Here is a 22,707-nt window from a genome sequence, read left to right as displayed (position 1 = left end):
GAGTTGAACGGTTGTCTTCACCCGAAGGTCAGACAGTTCAAACTGATCATTCGAAGCATGTAGTTTCAGCAGAAAATGCAAATGGATACATGTTTCTGAATGCCCACCACTGTGCATTCAATTTCCTTGTTCTTTACAACACCCTTACCAGATCTATATGGATAGTTTGCATATTTGTTCATTTCTTGCTTGGAAACCGACGCCATCCAATCATTTTTACATTAAACTCATCAAAGATGCATTTCTGCAAATGTCAAGAATCACAGTTCTGTGGCTAACTGTAACATAGGAGAGTGGAAATGACCAATGGAATGGCAATAAATGGATTGATTGCTGAGTGTATTGCTCTCCAAGGTGACCTCAGATTATGAAGTCATTCTCTTCTCCTCGAGATCTCTAAGTGATCTCTCTCTTCCTGATATTGGGGAGGACTTCAGCTGGAAAAAAATCATTTAACAAAGCAAGGACAATCTTCTCCTTGGCTGGGTGCAGAGTGGACCACAAACTTTCTCCCTGAATTAGCTTCATCAGTTTGCTCCAGGTACAGGTTCCATCCATGGTTTGGAAATGAGACGAGATGTACAGGTGAGGAATCATAAAACACACTTTCACTTCTCCAATTTGATTAAAATGATTTTTTAAAAAAAAAAAAAAAACTAATTTCAATAAGGTTGTATAATTGAATTAGTCGTCAAGCAGCTGTGTGATCATGTGTGAGTGTGTGCGAGAGTGCGCCTGCATGTGTGATGCAGGAGGATTTGCTCTCCCACAGAATTACCACACTTCCATAATTGATGGTGTCATTAAAATATGCAAAAGTACAAAATACTCAGTGGAGAATGTTGTGTGGTGATGAAAGGTTTTATGATGATAAGGTTTTACTATCAATAAATCAACTCCAAGTAAACCACAAACAGCCCATCTTTCTTTCATTGCTGATTTGCATGTGTGTGTGTGTGTGTGTGTGTGTGTGTGTGTTGGTTTGACTGTTTCAGTGTTAGACTCGTACAGTGTGATCTAACATCAGCTGACAGGCAGGTTTGAGGCCTCTCTCCAGGGTCCTGTGTGTGTGTGTGTTTCTGTTTGTGTGTGTGTGCATGCATGTGTGTGTGTGTGTTTTGCTGTAGTGGTGTGTGTTAATTGACAGCTCAGTGAGACCAGCAGCAGTCTACTGTGGTGCCAATGTAGAATCTTTTCTTTCTCTCTCTCTCTCTTGTCTCCCACTCACGCTTGCACACACACACGCACATACACACACACACACACACACACACAAATCTACACTAGCCTTCTTTAGTCTCTCTACATTTAATGAGTCAATTCTGCAGCATCTTCACTTATTCATCCTTCTCTGTATCCTTCTCAGCCACCAACCCTAAAACATCAACTTTGCTGGAGCCACTTGAGACCCACCCTCTTTTGTCTGACTGGACATCATAAAAACACACACATTACCACACAGCTGTGCAGGTATTCCCATGACAGTGCAGGAGAGCGAGGGATCAATGGCATACATGAGAACTGGATCGTGTGGTGTTTGTGTGAAAGATGTTAACGTCACAGTCAGTCTCAGGTTTTTGCCTAGTGGTGTGTGAGAATGTTTGGAACTATTGGAAAAGGTTGGGGCCTGAAAATATGGCTTGTTCTTTTCTGAAGAAATCTGCAGTTTCAAAAAGTTTCATAAGCCACACACACACACACACACACACACACACATTCTCCAAAGAAACAAACGTTTATTAGGAAACAGACTTGAAAGAAGTGTGAAAGTCTAATACAGCTGTGCTGATTGATTCACTTTAGTTACCGACAAAAAAATCACAACACTGTAAACTGATGTTCTCATTTATTTATAGAGGGGGGAAAGGGTCAGGCTGAAGTTAGTAGTTAACATCAATGCTTCTGTGTGTGTGTATGTGTGTCTGTGTGTGTGTATTTGTAGGGTTGGATGTCAGTTTTTTACAGGATGTCTGACAGCCAGCATATGATCCTGAGACAGCGTGACAGCTGCCATCACAACGTCTCTCCAGACTAACATACACACATATGCAAGCATACGTACACACTGATTGACAGCTTTGGCACCGTGTGACAGACCTGCTACATCCTCCTGCAGCCACCAGTCCCAAGGACAGAGAGGTGGATGGAATGATGGAGACTGGGATTAAGTCCTGTGGGTATAGCGGGTATGAACAGGAGACAGATAGAGAGACGAGCACAACACGAAAGGACTGCTGGGGATTGATGGATGGCACTTGTGCAAAATTCAAGCAAGAAAAGATAATAAATAACAGCAGATGAATTACACCGTTTAATGACCAAAGAAAAGAAGACTCTGATGCCAAAAGCACATTTTTTAAATTGACATGAGTCACAAGCACAACACCACTGCATGAAGCCTATGAGCAACTGCAGCACACTCGCAGTAAGATGCACATCCTAATTGCTTCCATATAACAGCTTTCATCAGTTCTCACTTCACCCCAGGCCAGATTTTCTGAGCCCAGCCCTCCCTCAAACATTCACCCTGTAGGGGAAAACAGATCCTCTAATGGATATGTGTCAGTATTGGCTGAGGTGTGACAGATGGGTATAATAGTCATTGCTCTGGCAACATCAGCGAGATACAACAGCCTCCACTATGCTCGAGGATGAGATGAGAAATGTCTGACATTCCACGCTACACAACTACATAACAATATGGGTTTATGAGCGTGAACAGTGTTCACAATTAATTTATTCTCCGTCATTTTGTTGTGTTCATATTTAATAAACTGTCACAAATACGGAAGCTCTGATGACACGACGCCAGTGTATACTGACACACATAGTGCTGGATTTTTTTCCTTTACACACGTGTTTGCTGGCATCTTCAGTCTTCCTGAACATTGATGATGGCACTTGGACTTCAGACAACAGCGATGCCTGAGAGCCTCAGGCAGCAAGGAATATTCCCAGCTCAAGTAGTTGGATCCTTGTGCTTTTACACACTAACACAACTGAACTCACCTGAAAATACACCTTTTTATTGTATTGCCCATGTGAGACATTAGAACATGTGTGTTTACATGTATTACAACTACACACAGCCACACGTGGAGACAACTCCACGCTGTGCTGGAGGGCAGCTTTACCATATGCCTTCTCCCAAAGCAGAGCTGGTCTGTCCTCCTCTACTAATGTCAACATTGCAGGTTGCTTCGGAGAGCTGTCAAACACACTAACACACAACCTTTTCCAGATAAGATTAACACACTCTGAGTGTGATTATGGAAATCTCCAAAATGCCACATGTTCCCTCTCGAAATATGTGAAAAGTTCCTTCATTGTGATGTGTCTTCTAAATAAGTTTAAAATTAAGTAATTTAAGTATTTCAGAGATATTATCTAACTTTATTTGCTGCAACTAAAGAACAATGTTTTAAAAATCTGACAGTTGTAATTATTGTAACAAACATTCTTTATCCCTCAAGTCACCATTAATTCTATAAAAAGGCAATTATATGAGCTACATAAGCAGTTGCGTGTACATGTTTGACAAAAATATCGTGAAATGTGACATAAACATGTGTCAAGCTTCATTTGTGCTGTCAGAATAAAGCAGGGACAGAAAGATACAGTAAATAAGTGAGAGAATATTCAAGAGTGAAGATAACGTGCAGTGAGGCGTGCAGGTGTTGGCGCACGAAGGATGTTTTTTCTTATAAAATGGATATAATGATGTGACTATAGCCTTATTCACATTCCCACAGTGTGTGTGTGTGTGCGTGTGTGTGTGTGTGTGGGGGGGGGGTGCATGTGTATGTCTATATGACAATTCATTGTGACTCACACATCATGAAAGAGGTCAAGATAGAGGTGAAGATGTACAAAAAAGGGTTGATACACAACAGTGGACAAAGCCTGTGTCCACTCTTGTCTTGTTTATGATCTGCACAAAAGTAAAGCCGCCATGGCGGTGGCCTAAATTCCTGTAATACGTCTCTATTCAATTATTCATTCACAGGAATCAAGTTTTCTGTTTTTCTATTACCGTACTTGTATTAAACATGATGCAAAAATCTGAAAATCAAAGGACTTGGCCTGTTCTTCTTAATGCTGTATGCAAGAATTAACTCCCAATCCATGTGCCGAATGTGAGGAATCAACAACATCAACAATAATTTGATTTTTTTTAAAAAGAAATGCACATGATTTATCATTGGAAATAAATTTTAGCATCATACATTTGAAAATGTGCAGATTGATAAAGATCCAGCTACTTAAGAATAATATATTTTATTTTTTATGGACTTCAAAGTAACATTACACATTTTTTTCTGTGAATAGTTGTTTTTGCATGAAGGAGCGTGCTGAAACACATTGTTGTGTCCCAGGTAAAAACAATAGTGATGCTATTCTAACATGAAAAGGAGCCCATGAAGGTTCTCAGAAGCCTCAGTTTTGTAGCCCAAGCTGACTCCATGGTTTTCCCAAGGGGACACACTTCATCACATTTTCACTTTCAGCCACCAGCAGTCACATTAATCTCCATCAAATGTCCCAAAGACATGCTTGCACATGTACACTACAGTGCAACAGATCACAGCATGGATGTGTCCGGCAACACAAAGATTTACAGCATCATCCCTGGATGCCACTAGCTTGAAACTGTGATCTTCACACATATGACACCTCTGTTTGACAAGGGCCACACAGGCAAACACACATATACACACACACGCACACACACACTGTCTGCCTCTGCTGCTGTCACATTTTCACTCCCTGATCCACATGGACATACACCAATCCTCTGGGACACAGACACACTACTCTCTTTCACTTCTTCCTCCACTTTTTTGATCTGTTGCTCCCTCTCATGGGAGTGGAGAGAGGTCGGGCCCGAGGTGAGATAGATGAAGAGGGGTGATACACTGATACACAGTCAGTCTCAGGTTTGTTCCTGTGGGAGTCTTGTGATGGAGAAGAGGAGAGAAGGCTTGAATTTCTTTTTTCCCTTACAAATCATGAGGAGGCACAGATGAGTGATTAAACATAGAAAATGAAAGCATACTACTGGCTATACGGCATTATTGTTATTTTAGTTTTGTTGTGTTACATCTTATAGAGATTTTCCCCATAAATGATATGACCATACTCTCTGGTTTTGGAAAGCAGTGGAAGATTGATATTTTTAATTGACATCCTATCTTCTTGAAATGTAAGTGATTGGAATATACGTATCACTAGAGAAACATCCATAAAATCAGTTAGACCACTGAAATGAAATAACTGGTGGTGCTGAAAGTGATGCCCTGAATCATTATTTTTCTGTCCACAGACATAAAGTGGAGTTCCTGAATATTTTCTCCATTTTTCTGTTTGTCAGTGCATTCTACAGGCACTTTAGGTCACTCAGAGTTTATCTCTCCACCTATCTGTGTTTTAGCACATCACATGGCACGCTGCACCTAGCACACACTCACACATTCACTGGCTGAGGACCTGTAAGAGAGGCGGCAATTTGTTATGTGGACTTGGTGACCTGGCAAAGGTTGTCATGTGGAGAAAGGAGAAAGGAGAAAGGAGGGAAATAAATGGAGGTCTGTGATAAATTCTGGTGAATGGATAAAAAAACAACAACAGCTGGGTAAATAATATATCCTGAAGGTGAATTATTTAGTGGTACATTCATGCTTTCATGCAGGGGAGTTGGCCTTATGTTCCTGGGTTCATTCATGAAAACCTGCATGTTGCAGAATAACTATACATTAATGTCGGCAGCTTTTTAACAACTTTGGCACATTCTAGTGCTTAAGTTCATTTTTATTATTATTTAAGAGATGATTTAAGAGCCCTCTCTAAAATGATACTAAGCTGGAAAACATGTGTCATTAGAGCGAGTGTAGAAGTGTGATTATCTGTGTAAAGTCAATTACTCATTCTGAAGAAAATATTTCTGAGTGAACACCACACACACACACACACACACACACACACACACACACACACACACACTCACACAAACCCTCTCAGGTGCCCTATAATGCCAAATTGTTTTGAGGTGACGGGTGACAGAGCAGTGTAAATCAACATATAGTAAGTCTCTGTTTTACTGCACACACATGAACAGACACAAAGACACACACACATATCCTGCTGGATAGTAGACATTTCCAGACACGCCATAGCTGGACATGCCCAAAAGGCAAAGCCTGTTCCCTGTCACCTATCAGCTGGTGGCAGACAGCAGGATATACAGTATGTGTGTGAATCTGTGTAAGGTGTCAAAAGTCCCAAACATTCAAAGACAATTATTCCAAATACACTATAGTGTAATTGGGAGAATCTTTATATTTACATGGAATATGAAAGTGTATAATATTTGCGTCTAAATATTTTTTGCTGCTGTGCACTTATATTGTTTTAATGAAAACTGTAACCACTACAGGCAATGCTATACTACATGTTTTATACCTTATGAAAATAGGGCAAATGTTTTTACATGTCTTCTTCTATATGCATTTTGACAACACTACTGCATATAGTGGCAACCCTAAGAGTCAAACAGTCTCTTATGGATTTGGTGTTGGGGTACATGTCAGTGAATGTGCCAGGAAAGCATAAAGGAGACATGAGGAGACAGTGGCCTACCCAGGACTGCTGGCATGACAGCCAGGGGTGGGGCTAAGACAGCATGGTACATGTCAACCTCAGACTCCATTTCCTCTTCCCTCTTTCCCGATGGGCTCTGACAGGCAACAGGGAAACCCCTTGGCCCAGCAAGGGGTGGACAGCCATCTGACAAATCCCCACCTGCATGACCTTTTACCACGAGTGACGCCCTGCAGGAGACACTCAACTTATAGCAAATAGCCCTGTGGGAGTTGGAGACACAATCAGGACACAGGAGGAAACACAAATTGTTTTGAAAGATAATCAGAAAGTTAAAAGATTTATAATCAGGTCTACTGTGACAGTATATTGATAACAACTTTTTTGTCATTAAATGTATAACCCACCTGCAGCCTTTCCTGAGCATTTGTAATTTCCTGTGTGTATAACATTATAGAGCCCTTATCAGAACGTTTTCTACACAAATATTCATGTCTGCAGCGCTTTAGCTTGCCGTTCTGACGTCATCAAAATGCGACGACACACGTAGCAGGCTTGTACGTGAGCCGAGACTATCAAGAAAGGTGAGTGGTTTTTGTCTTGTTCCACATAAAAACTTTTTGTGTTGAAATTAAACTTTTCTGCCAAATATTCCTTAGCGGCGTTTTTGATTGTTTACTCAGGCACATCGATCAATTACGGTAACTGCGTTCTGAAGCTAACGTTAGCATCACAGTCTGCAAAGATAACGTAACAATGTACAGTATTTTATTTTTTAATTTGCTTGATTTCCAGGTTTGCTTTTCTGCACCTAAACAACGCGATTAGCCAGGATCACAATGAATGCGCCTTTTCGACGAAGAATGCCTCAATCTTTGAAGAATATACTTACAGATATATCACCGAGGAACCAATGGACTGAAACCGAGTCTGATGCTGTGAGCAGAGATGGGATCATGCTCCCACACAGAGGTCAAGAGGAGCTCATCATGCCATCCAAGACACCAGAGGAGGTGGATGGGATGGTGGTGGAAGGCAGTCATGCCAGGAGTGCCATCTGCATGATGTGTAAATGTAAACCCTCTTGTTACACCTGTCCTCGGTGTAACCTCCATTATTGTAGCTTGGCATGCTACCAGAGCCCAGATCACTCCATGTGCTCTGAGACATTTTATAAGGAGTCTGTTCTAAAGGAGTTGAAGGATATGGGAAAAACAGAAAATGAAGGGAGAAAGAAAATGCACAAAATGCTTTTGAGTCTTAGACAAGAGGCAGACAGGACAGATGGGGGAATGGAAAGTTTGTTAAAAGAAAGCAATATTGTCTCAGATAACGAAGATGAAGGGCAATTAGAGACTGCAGAGAAAGTGCAGGTTATGGAGCTCTTGTCCAGACTAGCTGAGCTTCAACAGTCTGAAAAAGAAAATTCAACAGAGATTGAGGGTATTTTAAGAAGTCTAAAGGAGATCGGGGAAGGAGGAAAGCTAAAGAATGAAGACATGGATGAAGATGCTGAAAGTACAGAAGATGAGCTGGACTTGGCTGAGAGGGTTTCAGAGCTTGATATCGACAAGCTTTCAGAAGAGGAGCTGTGGGAACTTCTCAGCGGTAAAGAGAAAACAATGTTTGTGTCTCTGTTAAAGGATGGAGGTGTTGCCAAACTGGTTCCTCCATGGAAGCCATGGTGGGAAGAGCATGAAGAGGAAGGGAGAGCAATGATTGAGATGCTTGATGAGAAAATATCTAAAGTGGTGACAGACAATTCCACTACAGCAGAGAAGCCAGACACTGACCATAAAACAAAGGTATCACAAGAAAGAAACAATCTTGGCAAATCAGCAAAAACATTTAAAAAAGTTGAAGGAGAAACACAGACAAGCAAGGACAAAGAAAGTTCAACAGCTCAAAGTGCCCCTCCAATTTCTGATAAAATTCCAACTTTGAGTTCCTTGTGTGCGAAGCCTTCTCCCCTGATATGCTTCGGTTTGGTCAATGCCCTTTATGCTTATGCTTTCTCCTTGTGTCTGGTTAACAATGACACAGATTCACTGATGTTTGAATTCTGCGACATAGTTCTTGCACTGTCTGAGGCATTGAACTCAAGCAGGGTGTTCAGCTCTATTCACGAGGCCATAGAAAGTGGGGAAAGTCGAATTTACGGGGAGGGGTATCTCGACAAAGAGGATCGGCTTGGCCCATCCAGGGCCCTGGAAGCTGTGGCCCACATCATGACTGGGAAAAATGTAAAGGATCCAGCTGGATATTGTCTGGCAGCATTCAGCCAGCTTCGCTCGGTGCTCTCAAAGGCCAGAAAGTCCCTGTCCAAAGGTGGAGAGGCTAAAGAAACGAGACAGAAATACTTCCTTGCAATGAAAAAGTGTGAATTCATGCAAGCTTGGATAACAGAAAATGTACACCAAATGTATGCACTAGCTATAGAGTTGTGGAATGAACACAGTAAAAGAGAATGTGTAAGGAGAAACATGGAGAAGACAAAAAGTGTGGTTGCCAACAACTTAAAGAAAGAGAAAAACAGAGCTAGTGTTAAAGCCATTGAAGAACTTAGCTAAAGATGCCTTGATGTTCAAAACATTCACTATGTCAAGCATTTGCATGTGGAATTTTATTCACACCATGTGTATATGCAGATTTAAATGTTGATGTAATCCATATTGTTAAATTAAATGACCTATTTTTGTTGAAAGAGAAATAAACAAATTAAACAGGTGGTTTGACTAGTGATATAAAAGCATTCAGACATAAAATATTAATAGAATTGCAGTATGCTGTTTTTGTTGTACTTAATGAAAGTGTTCTTGTTAGTATGAACAATGTCATTAATATTAAGTCATAGGAACAAATCAATTAATTGTTTATTTCTAATGACAATTGATATTTATGTTCTTGCACAATTGCAGTATTGGGATATTTATCACAGCAGATGAGCAATAAATGAAAGATGTAAACATAAAAGTTTTGATAGTTGACAATTGATATCGTCATTTTAGCACTGATGAATTATTAGTAAATTAAAATAGTAAAGTAGTAAAAAAAAGTTGTTTGGTAAAGTTCACTTTGGATAATTATATTCCTACATGTCTAGGCTGCTATTACAATTCAATTTTCCTACGGGGATGAATAAAGTAAATCTTGAATAACTCCAATGCTATCATTGATAACGTAATTACATTCTGAGTTCTCGCGATATTGTACTGTGGAAATTCACGTGGTGCGGATGCCCTTCCACTGTGCTACAAAAAACATGGCTGCGCTCTTGAGATCTGCGCGATTGCTAAAGTTTTCGCCTTCGGGCTTACTTCAGATACCCGGGGTTAAAAGGAGCGGTCCTCCACTTAGTCGCCTGTATAGCGGATCATTTGGCGGCAGCAGGAGTGTAGGTTGTTCACGAAAGCTCTGCCCTGCTCCTGAAAATACCTTAAGGTATGTTGCAGTATGCTAGCCGGTGTACCGGAGTCCACGCGTGAGCTGAAGGCAGGGATGTCATTGAGGGTCACTGACATCAATGGAATGACAAACCAGTATTCATATAAATATGACCTGGAATCTTTAACTTGGCTTGATTAAGTATATTAAGTTTTGTATGTGACGTTTTAAAAGTGGCTGTTTGTATTATGACTTAAAGATGGCTCCGGTTTTACGCAAGTTCTGGATCACACGTTGTGTAACAAACATAATCACACTGTATTTTATGTCTCAAAATTGAACCATTTACATGGCAAGAATAAAAATAATCATCGCAAAGACGTTTTGCTCTCCTCCAATATTGGCCCAATGTTGTTATTTCACCTCCATGTTAGATCTGGGCCCGCTTCATTATTAGAGATACTCCCGCTGTAATTTAGCTGAATTGAATTGCTTTGCATGTATGTGTGCATGTATACATTATTTAATTCTAGCCTGTTATCCTTAAGATAAGCTACGACATTATCTAACATTAACTGTCAGATGACTTTCTGTCAAGGTCGTAGTAATTGATTGAATAGCATGTGGATGACTGTTCCTCTGCGTGGGTTTCATTGTGCACTCATTACACTGCTAACGTACTTTTCCCACATTAATCTCTCATCTACGAGCATCCTACTTCTTCTGCATCTTGGTGAATGTACCTGATGTCTAATAATGTCTTTACTTTTACCTCATGCATTTTGTTCTGTGTCCTTTACGTGATCTGTCACAGTTGCACATGGCCAAATGGAGTGGGGTGTGTCCGTAACTATGCTGTGACCACAGCGAAAACGGACGAGACGAGTGTTGCCATACAGTCCAAGCAGGCACAAGATTTTGACTGGGCTCTGAATAAACTTGATAGTTCTGTAAGGAGAACTGGCCGTATTACCAAAACCTTGCTCCTGCGCATCTTCCATGATATCTGCAGAACAGGTATGGAGACACAACTGCAATCCAGGACTTGCAATGTTAAAGACTGTTGTTTATGGCCTTTATGTTCCACAATGCATTTCTTTTTTCATGTTTTCAGGTTATCCAAGTGGCAATCAGGCTTTGTTACTGCTGCGGAGCTGTGGGACCCTTTTGCCAGAGGTTCCCCTAGAAGAGCGCACACAGCTTGCACACCACGTGTGGGAAAAGCTGCGAGACCTGGGTAAGAAATGGCAGCAGTAACTTCAGCATTACTTCTTATCATACTACAAGCTGACAGTTCACTGATTTAAATGGATTTAAATGTCTGATTCATTGTTACCTTGACAAAGCGCACAAGCAGATTCTGTAAATTGTTTGCTGAATTTCTGTAAATTTGCACCATTGTGTTGTAGAAGTTTTTTCTGAATTCTGAATTGTAATTGTATGTTTCCTCTGCAGGTGCACAGTATGATGTTAGTCACTACAATGCTCTGCTGAAGGTTTACTTGCAGAATGAGTTCAAATTCTCCCCCACTGACTTCCTGGCCAAGATGGAAGCAGCTAACATTCAGCCCAACAGAGTAAGTGGTAGAACAAAAATACAACATTGACAGTAGTCTTGCAAATAGGGCACCACTTATTATTTTTTAATGGTAAAACTAATTATTAGGGTATTATTATTCATCTGAAAGGGATGATACAACTAAAATCTTTGACTTTCACTACTCGGTTCACATTCTGCTACTTTTTAATTTTCTGTGTCTAGGTTACATATCAAAGGCTAATAGCAGCCTACTGTCAAAATGGAGATATTGAGGGAGCCAGGTGAGCAAACCGTCTCTTTATTTTTAAATACTAGAGGTCCTTTTCTGATGGGAATTTTAACTAGCAATGCCTAATTTTCACCATTTTTATGTCTAAGAAAGTGAATCTATTTTATTTAATTCTGAAACTTTTAATTCCTTTTCAGTACCATATTAGGTTTCATGAAGAACAAAGATTTACCCATAACTGAGGCTGTTTTCAACTCTCTGGTGACAGGCCATGCTCGTGCTGGGTAACCTCGCTACTGTTTTATTACAGCATGTTGTGTTTACTCTCCTGCTTAATTAGTCATATAATTAATACTTTCAATAAACTGCCTTTTTAGGGACATTGAGAGTGCCAAGAACATCCTGACTGTGATGAAAGGTGCAGGAATTGAACCAGGCCCTGACACGTACATCTCGCTGCTTACTGCGTATGCAGAGAAGGGGGACATGGAGAGTTTTAAAAAGGTGTGTACCTGCCTTCAGCTTTGTCACTCTTCCGTTCCTGAAATGATTACCCACTAAATATAACCAATCTGGAAAAAGTCAAAAATTGACTTTTGATCAGTCATTATTTTTTGCTTCACTCTACTATTAATCTGTTCTTCCATTTTGTTCTTTTCCCCTGCTTTTGTCAGACTTTGGAAGTAGCAGAAAGTTCAGACTTTACTCTGATGGATAGAGACTTCATGCAGGTCATCTTCAGTCTGGCAAAGGCTGGACAGCAGCAACACCTCCCAGAGGTGGTTGAGCGCTTGAGGCACGAGAGAGGTTATGTTCCAGGTAAAAAACAAAATTGTTATTAATGCACACAAATCTTTATGTTTCATCTACTTGTATTTGTTGCTCCTCCTCTAGATGCCATGAACTTGTGCCTGAGCCTCATAACGCAGGGCCTTGAAGACAGCGCATTTTACATCCTGAAGACTTTTCCTACACTGCAGTCCGACAACCTGAACACTGATTCCTCCAATGTTGGCAATTTCTTCCTCAGACACTGTGTTAACATGGATATGGTATAATACCAGTACTCTTAATTTGCCTATATTATTTTAATATATAGTTAATTTGTGTATCAATTAATAATGATTGTGTGTCTGACAGCCACTGGAAAAGTTGGGTGTCTATTGCAAAGAGCTCCAGGAGGCCAATTTTCATTCCACCCCACTTATTTTCAGCCTGTCCTGTGCTCTGGAGTCCAAGAAAACTGGTACAGAACCTACTCTAATTTACCTTTCCAACCAAGATTGCACGTTTGTCCTGAAATTGTATTTAATACGAATTTGTCTTTGCAGTTTTGGCTTTTGAGCTGATGAAAATGTTAAAGGAGCAAGGTTTACCCACAAGGCCTCACTACTTTTGGCCCCTCCTCACTCAGCATCTGAAAGACAAAAACAAACATGGTATGTACTTGTCCCTTTTTCCCGCAGTGGCGTATTTCAATGCAATATTTTCTACTTTTCTACTTCTTGTGTTCATGTATTAAAACAAACTTTTCCCACCAGTTTTTCTATGGTCATGATAGTGCAGGACAGGTTTAGAAATACAGCGTTTGTGTTTCTTGTGATGAATAGAGGATTATGTGACTGACGGTATCAAAGAGAGCTTTTAAAGGAGTGTTTTCTCTCAAATATTAATGCCCTATAGAGTGGTCCAACTGGGGCAGATTTCAGTGAGCTCGGATGGTTGAGGGCAAAGAGGTCTGATCCCTGTGTGAGATATTGGGAGCAAAAAGACATCACACAGCTCATTGATCCACACGTATGAACAGGCAGGCATGTTTGTTTATTTTGTTAATTACGAGTAAAACTTTATTTTGTTACAAATATGTATGGTTAAAGTAATAGTTTAACTGTACAGCATTGAATCAAATTTAGGTCATTTACTTCTCTAGCCTTAGCTTTTCAAATGAGTCAAATATCCAAGGCATCGCATCAGAGAGTGTTTCCCCTCTACCCCTGGCCTATTTCATCGCAGCAGGTGGAATTACACTTTCTAAAACAGCAGTGACAAAAAAACAGCACTTAGATAGTTTTCTGTCCTCCCAGGTAGACAGCCGCTCTCACCAAGGCAAGTTGGATCCCAGGTAAAGCAGTTGTCTTCTTGGGAGGTCAGAAGGGGGATTGTGGGGGATTGTGCCCCTCAAATCTAACCAATTGATCACGGACATTTGCTTTGTTATGTGTCCTCTGGTTACGTGCAGTCTGCAGTTGTCCCCAATCGTCTGCTCCTTTACTCGTTGCAGCAAGGTGGAAAGTTTGTGTTAAATATCAGCAGCCAACCATTTCACACTAAACCTCAGTACATTTGGTGTAGTCTAATGACTTTAGTATCTAGTTGTCTATAATTCAGAAATGTTTTGAAATTATCTCTGGTTTCTATTATTATATCTGCTATTTCACTCCATAGAGCTTTTCCTTTGTCATGGTTGTGTGTTTTCAGAAAAAAATGGTCATCTCCCAGATTTTCTTTTGTCAGTGATAGACTGGTGTGGAATTATCTCAGTGACATCCTCCAGCATTTGGAGATTTGTTAGAATTCATAGCTCATGATGAATGTACCTTGTCAAAAGTGATCAGAGGGGGCTTGAGTTTTAAGTGCTTTATTTGGACTGAGCTTCAGCGCTCTCTTTGGGGTTTTTAGAGCCATTAATAAATTATGTGTTTTCCCCCTGTCAGCTAATTGACAGCATTTGAGATGGCAGGATGGAGGAATTGGTTGAAACAATGTGGCAATAGTGCAGATTCTTTCTTTTTTTTTTTTATTTGCTCAAATACATCACTGCCTTTGTCTGCACATTTGCACACATGTGCTCAGTAAATTAAAACATCAATACTTAAGCCCTTTAGCAATGTAGTTTCAAATCTTAGATGATGTCAGTTCATCAGTGCAGAAATAACCCCTTCTTCTTTTTAATGATTTCTTGTTAACCCTAAATAATGATGCAGCTTTTTCTCCTCTCACATTCTGGCTGCAGGAAGTGTCTGTTTGTCCATATTAGAAAGGGTGGTATGTTGGGAGGGTGGTGGGGCAGGCAGTGCAGGTGATGTGACTGATGCGGAGTGACTTGATTTCATGTAAATGCAAGCGCTCTGAGGGAATTCACTTTGGATTATGCGCCCCACTGTGCACAGCCCATGAAATATTAAGCGCCGTGTCACTTTTTGTCCACAGGTGTCACTAGCGGGCAAGAGGCTGGAGTTGTAGGAGTAGAGGAGAGCAATGGAGAGGGTGGGGGTGGTGGTGGTGGTGGGGTCTCTGCCTTTTGATGAGGTGTGGATTTGGCGGGTTTAGCAGAAGCATATGCTGGCCTATACTTCCCACCTGCCGCTAGCTAGTCACTGCTTGTCAGTCCTTGGGACGCAGTCTGCTGTTATCACTTGTGACACGGCGGGGCAGGAAAAAGAAGGCGGAAAGAGGAAAGCCCGTGTCTCCCCCTGTGTGTTTTAGGTGATAAAAGACACAAATGGTTGTTTTAAAAGTCTTGTATGTGACCTCTTCAAACCCTGACTTAAAACAATGTTGCGCTTCATGAAAGATCTACTGCCAGGACGGTCCTATTCAGTTGTATTTTACCAATGGTACTGGCCAATTATAGCTAAATAGGTTATTTCCATCGAGTGCTACCTTAAAATAAAATAAAAAAGCAGGTGAAAGAGAAATGTCACCTTTTGTTCCTCCAACTGTTCCTGTTTTCAAACACCAGCTCGTCGTTGCCTCAGAGCAAACCTACGGTAGTCTGCCTTTAGAGAGTCATAGTCGGAGAGGTGGAGAGACAGATGGTGTTGGAAATGAAAGCAAAGAAGAAGTGACAGGTACTCATGTCCAAGGATGGGAGGGGTTGACAGGAACTGGTTCTCTCCACTCTCCTTTCCCTCTTTTCTTATCCTCACTTCTCATCTGTGACAGTTAACCTGCAGACATGAATCTGATGATGATATCTTGTGACCACTGCTATGCTTTACTCACTACTTTGATACTTCTTGTCCAGATGATGTCAGACTTCATGCCAACCAACCTTGAACTGCTTCCACTCATCTCACCTTGTCTCACTTTTTACTTGTGTGGATTCTTTTTGCAGATTGTTCAGACAGGGTGATCAATCTTAAGTGGTTCAGTCAGGTGTTGGTTTGGAGTTTTACCTTCCCATTTAATTTTGCATGTCTAATGCAGTTCTGACTGGTGACAGGTTTATTGACAGCAAATTTTGTTGAGTATTTTAATGTCAACACAATCTGGAGAAATTCACTTGAGGCAGCAGAGACATTTTTCTTCAGTCTTGCTTTGTGTAGATGTTCTTTCTTTGCCCTTTGCCAGTATTTTTACATATACACAGTAGATTGACTTTAAATTAGTCCAATTTATGACAAGCTGCAACATGCACTATACAAATAGGGCGTGGTGCTGAAACTTCAAGGGGAGACTTGATGGACAAATTTGCTGATCATCAAAACTTGTGTACAGAAACCGGAAAGTGCATGTGAGAAAGAGGGCAGAGGTACGGATTTATATTGCAAGCTTTCATTCATATTTCTGTCTGCCTAGCTTTCTGTGAAATTGATTATGGATTATTCAGGAGCAAAGCGGGTCGTCCCTCTCTTCGTTCATAAAAAAAGGCCGGATGAAAGCGATTAGGGGTAAGAATGGATGCATTGATGGCAGAATGGATGGATCCTCCATTGAGAAGAAAGTAAGATCGCCAGTTTACTCTTTCTTGAAAGTGCGGCGATGGATAGTGAGAGGGGCAGGTGAGTGAGTGATATGGATGGAGGGAAAGAGTAGATGGATAGATGAAGTGGTTCAGGTAGCCTTACCTGGAATAATGTTTGACCAGAAGCCAGCTTTAATGGTATATAAAAGCTGGGACTCATCTTTTATTCAGCCAAAGAGAGAGACTGCCAGGTGAACCCATGCATCCCTTGGGGACACACAAGCTCAGATCTGTGTGTTTCAGAACCTGAGTGGAGAGTAAATACAGCATTTTAAGGTGTGTCGAACCTTGAAAGCACTTTAGTGTTGTTTGCTAAGGTCTGCGTGGGAACAAGATGGATCAGCACACTGGTTGCAGTCATATATTGCATATAGCTACATCTAAAACTGCATAGCAACACACTGAAAATGAGCAGATACACCCATGTTGGCCTTCATTTGGGCCCATGTCTTTGGTGGGCACGCTTCCAGACATATGCAAAGTGCCGCACAGCTTCCTCCAACTGAGCTCACACACACACTCATACTCTCTCGCGGGCACATTGCGAGTGTGTGAGTGGCTGTTCCATATGTATGTGGCTGTTTTGGCCTTCTTCCCTGGGGCAGGACCTCAGGGGTCCACTGAAGAGCAGGGTGATGGTGCAAGAGTCCACTTCAGGCCGAGTGTATGTGTTTAGGCACACGTGTCCTGAAGTCCAAGGTGGAGGAGAAAGCAAATCATTAGCATTTTGTTGTTGGAGTGTGAGTGGAGGTGGGGAGAGGAACTTTTGCACCCACATTTAAATACATACATCCCCAGGGTGAGAGAGGATAGACTTGCATCTATCTAAACGCAATAAAGCATTTTTTTTCCTAGTTATAATCCTACTTTTGCACTTGTGAATGACTCGTTACCTCTGCCAATGAGGTTAGCTGACAACTGACAATTATCTGTCTGATTGCGAACAAAATGACTTCAAAAGTTATAAATGGATTTTAATTAAATTTTCAGAAAATGTTAATGATATGGGCCAAAGAAGGGATGATTAAATTGTGGTGAGATTCTGGATTCTGGAGACACTTGTGACCTTTGATCAAGCAACCTGCCTATATGCTGTATATACTATACTACAGCTGTAAGCCACAGTGAAATGGCAGAAATGACCTGCTTGGCAAAGGTCTCTGCTGTTGGGGCTTTTCTAGTATTCATGTGATGCTCTAAGGCTGGATTGTGGTTCAGTTGGTGGTTTTTCAAAGGCCGTACTTGAGACCTTCATTCTTCATTTTTCAGGTGTGCTGGAAGTGTTGAAGGGCATGCAGGAGCTTGGAGTGACTGCTGATGTTGATACTTTCCACAACTACATTCTCCCTGTTTTCTCCTCTATTGAAGCAACCCAGCAGGCCCTCCAGGTGAGTGTGTGTGTGTGTGTGTGTGTGTGTGTGTGTGTGTGTGTGTGTTAGAGAGCGAGAGAGAGCTGAAGTTTTTGCTATCATCCTTACAACTGACTACTTTTCAGGACACTGGCATTTCTTTGGAGTCCGAGGGCTTTGTGTCTTCAATGGTTCGGAAGATGGCCGTCACTAACCTGGCTGAGCTGTACAACCGCTGTAAGTGCACATGCGCACAGAGTAACACATTCCAAATGGCTCTGCTGCATCTTGAGCAGCCATAAAAATTGCTCCTTTGCCTAAAGGCTAATTGAACAAGCGTTAAAACACACACACACACAAAACACACACCCACCTTACTTTTGTCCATTTACTCCTCGGTGCTCATCAGGCCTTCTGTGTGAATATGTTAAGAGCAAGTACGAGAGGCGCCTCAGCTTGAAGCAGTCGGAGAAAACAGAGAAAAGTGTTACATAATGGATGATTCTTGTTTTGTCCGTCTTTCGTCTCAGTTTAGTCTCAAACATCCACCACTTGTTTCTGCATCCTTCGATCCTTTTTTTTCCTGAAGGACCTCCGATCCTTGCATGAGGCTCCTCCATCAGATATTTTATAGACGGTAGATAGGTTTTCCAATACACTTTCAGTGTTTCTTGAATGAACTAAAACTGCTCATATGTGTTCTATGCTTTATGGATGCAGTGATTGCCATGACTGCCCTTTCAATAACTAATAAATTAATAGGAAGTTCAACGCTGAAAATAATCCCGATTTCCTCTTTATTTTTCTTCCTCTACCTCAGTGTCGGACCCGTCTTTCCCTGCAGTGGATCTCATAAATTTCCGCAGCAGTCTCAGCCAAGGCTTTAAAAAGTGAGTCTTCTGTGTTTCTTTATGATTTTTAGGGAGGCCATTTGATTTATAGTAGGAAACATATGGTGTGACTAGGACATGTGCACTGTATCACAGCGTTGAGTGTCCTTTGTGCACACAGCTGTAGAGCATTCTCTCTCTCTCTTTTTCTCGAAACACACACACACACACTTGCCTCATGCATATGGACCCATCAACCCACAGTGCACCCCAAAGCTCCGTGGGAGATATGTAAATTAGCAGATGCCCAACATTGCCCCTCATGCTCCCCTGTACTGGTCTCACTCACACGCAGAGTTAGCCTTCGGACCAGGGTCTGACCCATGGGCGTTTGTTTAAGGGGTGTTTATGAATATTTACGATTTTTTAACCAGACGCTCGCACAAATACCTCTGCGGCCTCCGAGCAATGCTGGAAGTGAGCTAAGGAGAGAAGCTCTTGTCTGCAGGCACCAAAGTAATTTCTTTCTGAAGAGCTCACAGATTCACTTAAATTTGACTTTGAGCATTTGCATTTACCCAAAGACAAGTTTACTGTAGCCAACTTAGATGTGAAGTAATTACAAGAGCTGTTTTTAAATGGTTGTAACATTTGGTCAATATTCTTGATTTTACATATCAAATTGACATTCCGAGCTGGAAAAGTAGATTTTTTTAGTTTAGATTTCTTGTGACATTGCTACATTACCATTGTCAACTTATTTGAAACAAAGTTTATTTTTCTGACTTTTTGAAGTCATGATATCTGCTATTAAGGAACTTTAGATCATTTTAATTGTTACATCTCCTAAATGTCTGAATCTGTTTCCACCATTTACTCTGCCCTCTGTGTTAACACCCATGCACAAATTTCACTCACCTGACTTTTGGTTTGCCTGTTAGTGTTATAATTGGTCTTGTCACTTGGAGTGTGTATTAGCATACATGAGCAGGCGTTGTGTGATTGCACTGTGGGACTTGCTCCTGTCAAAGACAAGGTCAGGGGATAATTTAATCATTAAAGACCTCTTCCTCTCCCTTCTGCTCTCATCTCCCCCTCTTTCCTCTTCGCCACTGACTAGCTGATAGTGCCAGAAATGTCACACGTTGTCATCGTTTAGCGTCTGTGTGTGTGTCTGTGTGTGTGTGAATGCATCTTTTGTGGTTTCCCATGCTTTTGTACTGCTGTCCTTTAAGCTCTTGTACTGCGGGATTGAGCATCAAACTGTCGATGTCGTGTTCATTGTTGAATAGCATCAATTATGGGGTGGCAACGGGATGCTGTCAATGTCGCGGTTACTGGAACTGCATTTAAATACGTAATGCACAAATGTTTAAGACATAGTTTTTACACTTCATTCATATTTGCTTGTATTTGAACAAGTAAATAAGTATTTTTAATTGTGTGGAAATCACATCAATTCATTTTTGTTTTCAAGGACCCTAATCATACTAAAACATTAAAAGATGCATTATCAGATTAAATGTGCATTTTTGTTTGAGAAACATAAGAGATTGTGACTTCTGTTGGTATAGCAGATGTCTAATGTGGTGATTTTTCAGGATTAATTTCTTGTTTTTGCTAGAAAAACTAATGTATATGTGTGTGTTCGTGTGTGCCTGTGTAGTGTGGCTTTTGTCTGAGCTGCACAGTAACACTGACGAATCTTGTTGACACGCCAATTCTGAACAGGCGTTTATATCCTGTCCTTTACTGCCCCCTGCAGGTCAAATGATGTGGAGAGCATGGTCAAGGTAAGCTGAGAGTGGGCCTACGATGTCAGCATGGGTACATGTGTGATTTATCCAGAAAAGAGAAGATAAGAAGTTGAGGGAAAAAAAGATATTACCCCTTATTCTTTGCAGTATAATGGCTACAATGACCAGTTTTTTTCCCTAACTACTGAGTTCCAATTAGGAAGAATACACACTTTGACAATTGCCATCTGCTGTCTTTTATGCTAATCTCCTTATGGCACACCGAGTGCATAAATAAAGAAATGTTTGGGATGATGTTCAGCTTCAGGCATGGTTCAGTTAAATAAAAAACAACAGTTCAGTTATTCAAATAGCAGGATTGAAAATATACTTTAGAATAAACATGATTTGATCATATAAAAGAGTCATTTTTTTGCAAATGAATGCAATCTAACACCACTGCTTCAGTTATTACAGTCACTCACAGATCTGATGTAGGTTGTCAGTGAATCACTGTTTTTTTTGTTTGCTTGTCACACAGATTACTGCGCTGTTGTACAAGGACACGCGCTTTTCCAAAGATCCTGCTGGTAAGGGCCGATCAACTCACTGTTGTTGCTGGCGAGTAAGAACATTTATATTTGACGGTGTCTTTGTATCTAAGATGCGGCTGCGTGTGTGTGTAGGACAGAAAGTAGGGAGGACACCTCGACGTGTAGCTCGTCTCTCACCTATCAGTGCTCAAACTTGCCCACTGCAGTCCTTTGTTTTGTTCTAGACTGTAATCATGTTGACAGAAAAATGCCGTGTGTGTGCACATTTGTGTTTGGTCTCAGTAGCAGGGTACTGCTGACCAGTCCTCCTCTCGCAATGAAGCTCGTGTGTGTTTGCGTTCAGGTGTGTGTATGTGTCTCTCCATTTGAGGAAATCGAGCCTGGCTGCTGACACAGCGCTGAGTAGTTAAGTGTGCATGTGTGTGTGCATGGCATTTATGTCGGTCCGTGTCAGTGTGTGTCAGGAACTCTCCAGTGCTGAAACCGTGTGTACTGGTGGGAGCGATGGAGACTGTTATCCATGTCACATCCCATTAGGCGACATCTGCACGTGTGTTTGCGTGAGTGTGGACGTCGGGGGAAGCTGTCAGCACCAACCACCGCGCGTTCACTCACACCCCGGCCCAAAAGCAGCCTCCGTCAGCAGGAGGAACACAAACACCCGCCCCGCGGAAGTCACAGGGAACAATACGCAGAAATGGATGCGCTGACTGACACAGAGGCAATTGGAAACATATTCCCAAGACAGCTGATCAAAATTGGGTGTTTTCATCTCCTTTCAGAAAAGACGGGTTTCTTCCTTTATAACCTGATCGACAGCAGCTCGGAGGAGGAGGTGCAGGCGCAGGCAGAAACATTGAAGACATACTTCACTCAGCTGAAGACTCAGGTACACAATGATCCCGGTGACACCAACAATCGAAAAATGGAGCAGATTTAAATTTTGTAAAAGAGCACCGTCTCTCAGAAGCCCTCACACATTTAGCTCAACCCAAGTGATGATTTTAGTGGCCTTATTCAAGTACAATTTATATTAACCAGGAAACAGCATCTTTTATCTAGTTATTCTTCTATTTCCAAGCATGTTTTAGCTAAATACACAAATGTTTTCAGACTTGAGTTCCTAAGTCAGAGTGAAAGCAATAATTGGTCTCATGATGTTCAGTGGCTGATCAAATGAAGTATTTTTAATTATACAGATCTCAGTGATGATACTTGTTTCTTTACAGAATATCTGTATTACGGCGAGCATCTACAAGGGCATCAGAAACCTCCTTGAATCCTACCACGTCCCAGAACTCATCAAGGTACAGATCCTGTCTGATGTAACCTAGATTCCATTTGTTCTTTCTTCTTATGTTTGCCTCATTTAATTAACTGTTAAATATCATGGTGTGTCTCTCAGTATGTGATGGCTATAGTGGACCCAAAACAAGACAAGGCTCAGGACTTAAATGGATTAATGACATCTGCTCATGCTACTGTAAGTAAATATCCATGGAACTGCATGCAAAGTTTCCATTGTTAATCGTTGTCTTTTTTATGACACACGACTTTATGATGTTCGATAAGCATGTCAAACATCTCTCTCTCTCTCTCTCTATCAGGGAACTGAAGTGAAGGTGTTGGAACTTGAGAAGAAAATGGAAGAACTCATCGCAGAGGACAAACCAATCAGTGTGGTTCTGAAACAGCTCATCCAAGCTCTCTGCGCTGAGGAGGTTGGATTTATTTAAGTTCT

The 22,707-nt window shown here is 41.2% G+C and overlaps 2 protein-coding genes and 1 long non-coding RNA gene across 4 annotated transcripts in view; 2 read left to right on the top strand and 1 right to left on the bottom strand.

Moving 5' to 3' along the window:
• Positions 1-1,716: 1,716 nt before the first annotated feature.
• On the bottom strand, positions 1,717-7,477 carry LOC130534362 (uncharacterized). Of its 2 annotated transcripts, XR_008952877.1 has the most exons (3): positions 7,005-7,477; positions 6,637-6,860; positions 1,717-4,945 (listed from the first exon to the last, which is right to left on the bottom strand). It is a non-coding gene; the product is annotated as an uncharacterized LOC130534362 (long non-coding RNA). The 2 variants fall into 2 exon arrangements; XR_008952878.1 differs by having other exon boundaries at positions 1,717-6,860.
• Positions 7,036-9,324, top strand: znhit2 (zinc finger, HIT-type containing 2). Its single transcript, XM_057048436.1, has 2 exons — positions 7,036-7,181; positions 7,393-9,324. The coding sequence occupies exon 2, from the start codon at positions 7,437-7,439 to the stop codon at positions 9,165-9,167; it is 1,731 nt and encodes a 576-aa protein (XP_056904416.1). The 5' UTR covers positions 7,036-7,181; positions 7,393-7,436; the 3' UTR covers positions 9,168-9,324.
• A 487-nt stretch (positions 9,325-9,811) lies between these two features.
• The window catches only part of lrpprc (leucine-rich pentatricopeptide repeat containing), a 35,965-nt gene continuing 23,069 nt past the window's right edge, over positions 9,812-22,707 (top strand). The window contains 20 exon segments of the mRNA XM_057048433.1: positions 9,812-10,038; positions 10,796-10,998; positions 11,096-11,218; positions 11,437-11,558; positions 11,744-11,802; positions 11,948-12,034; positions 12,128-12,254; positions 12,425-12,569; positions 12,645-12,802; positions 12,891-12,996; positions 13,082-13,189; positions 17,767-17,885; positions 17,993-18,083; positions 18,667-18,736; positions 20,442-20,469; positions 20,954-21,002; positions 21,749-21,855; positions 22,196-22,273; positions 22,372-22,449; positions 22,574-22,687. Of these exon segments, the coding sequence (XP_056904413.1) occupies positions 9,833-10,038; positions 10,796-10,998; positions 11,096-11,218; positions 11,437-11,558; positions 11,744-11,802; positions 11,948-12,034; positions 12,128-12,254; positions 12,425-12,569; positions 12,645-12,802; positions 12,891-12,996; positions 13,082-13,189; positions 17,767-17,885; positions 17,993-18,083; positions 18,667-18,736; positions 20,442-20,469; positions 20,954-21,002; positions 21,749-21,855; positions 22,196-22,273; positions 22,372-22,449; positions 22,574-22,687 (2,178 nt within the window). The 5' untranslated portion in view covers positions 9,812-9,832.

Source organism: Takifugu flavidus, chromosome 11 (assembly GCF_003711565.1).
Source record: "Takifugu flavidus isolate HTHZ2018 chromosome 11, ASM371156v2, whole genome shotgun sequence".
NCBI classification, from domain to species: domain Eukaryota; kingdom Metazoa; phylum Chordata; class Actinopteri; order Tetraodontiformes; family Tetraodontidae; genus Takifugu; species Takifugu flavidus.
The sequence above is the reverse complement of the archived record's forward strand: the minus strand, read 5'-3'. Positions and strand labels throughout refer to the sequence as shown.

Excerpts from the sequence above, each read along its gene's own strand:
- znhit2 (XM_057048436.1), top strand. The coding sequence starts at position 7,437 with ATGAATGCGCCTTTTCGACGAAGAATGCCTCAATCTTTGAAGAATATA.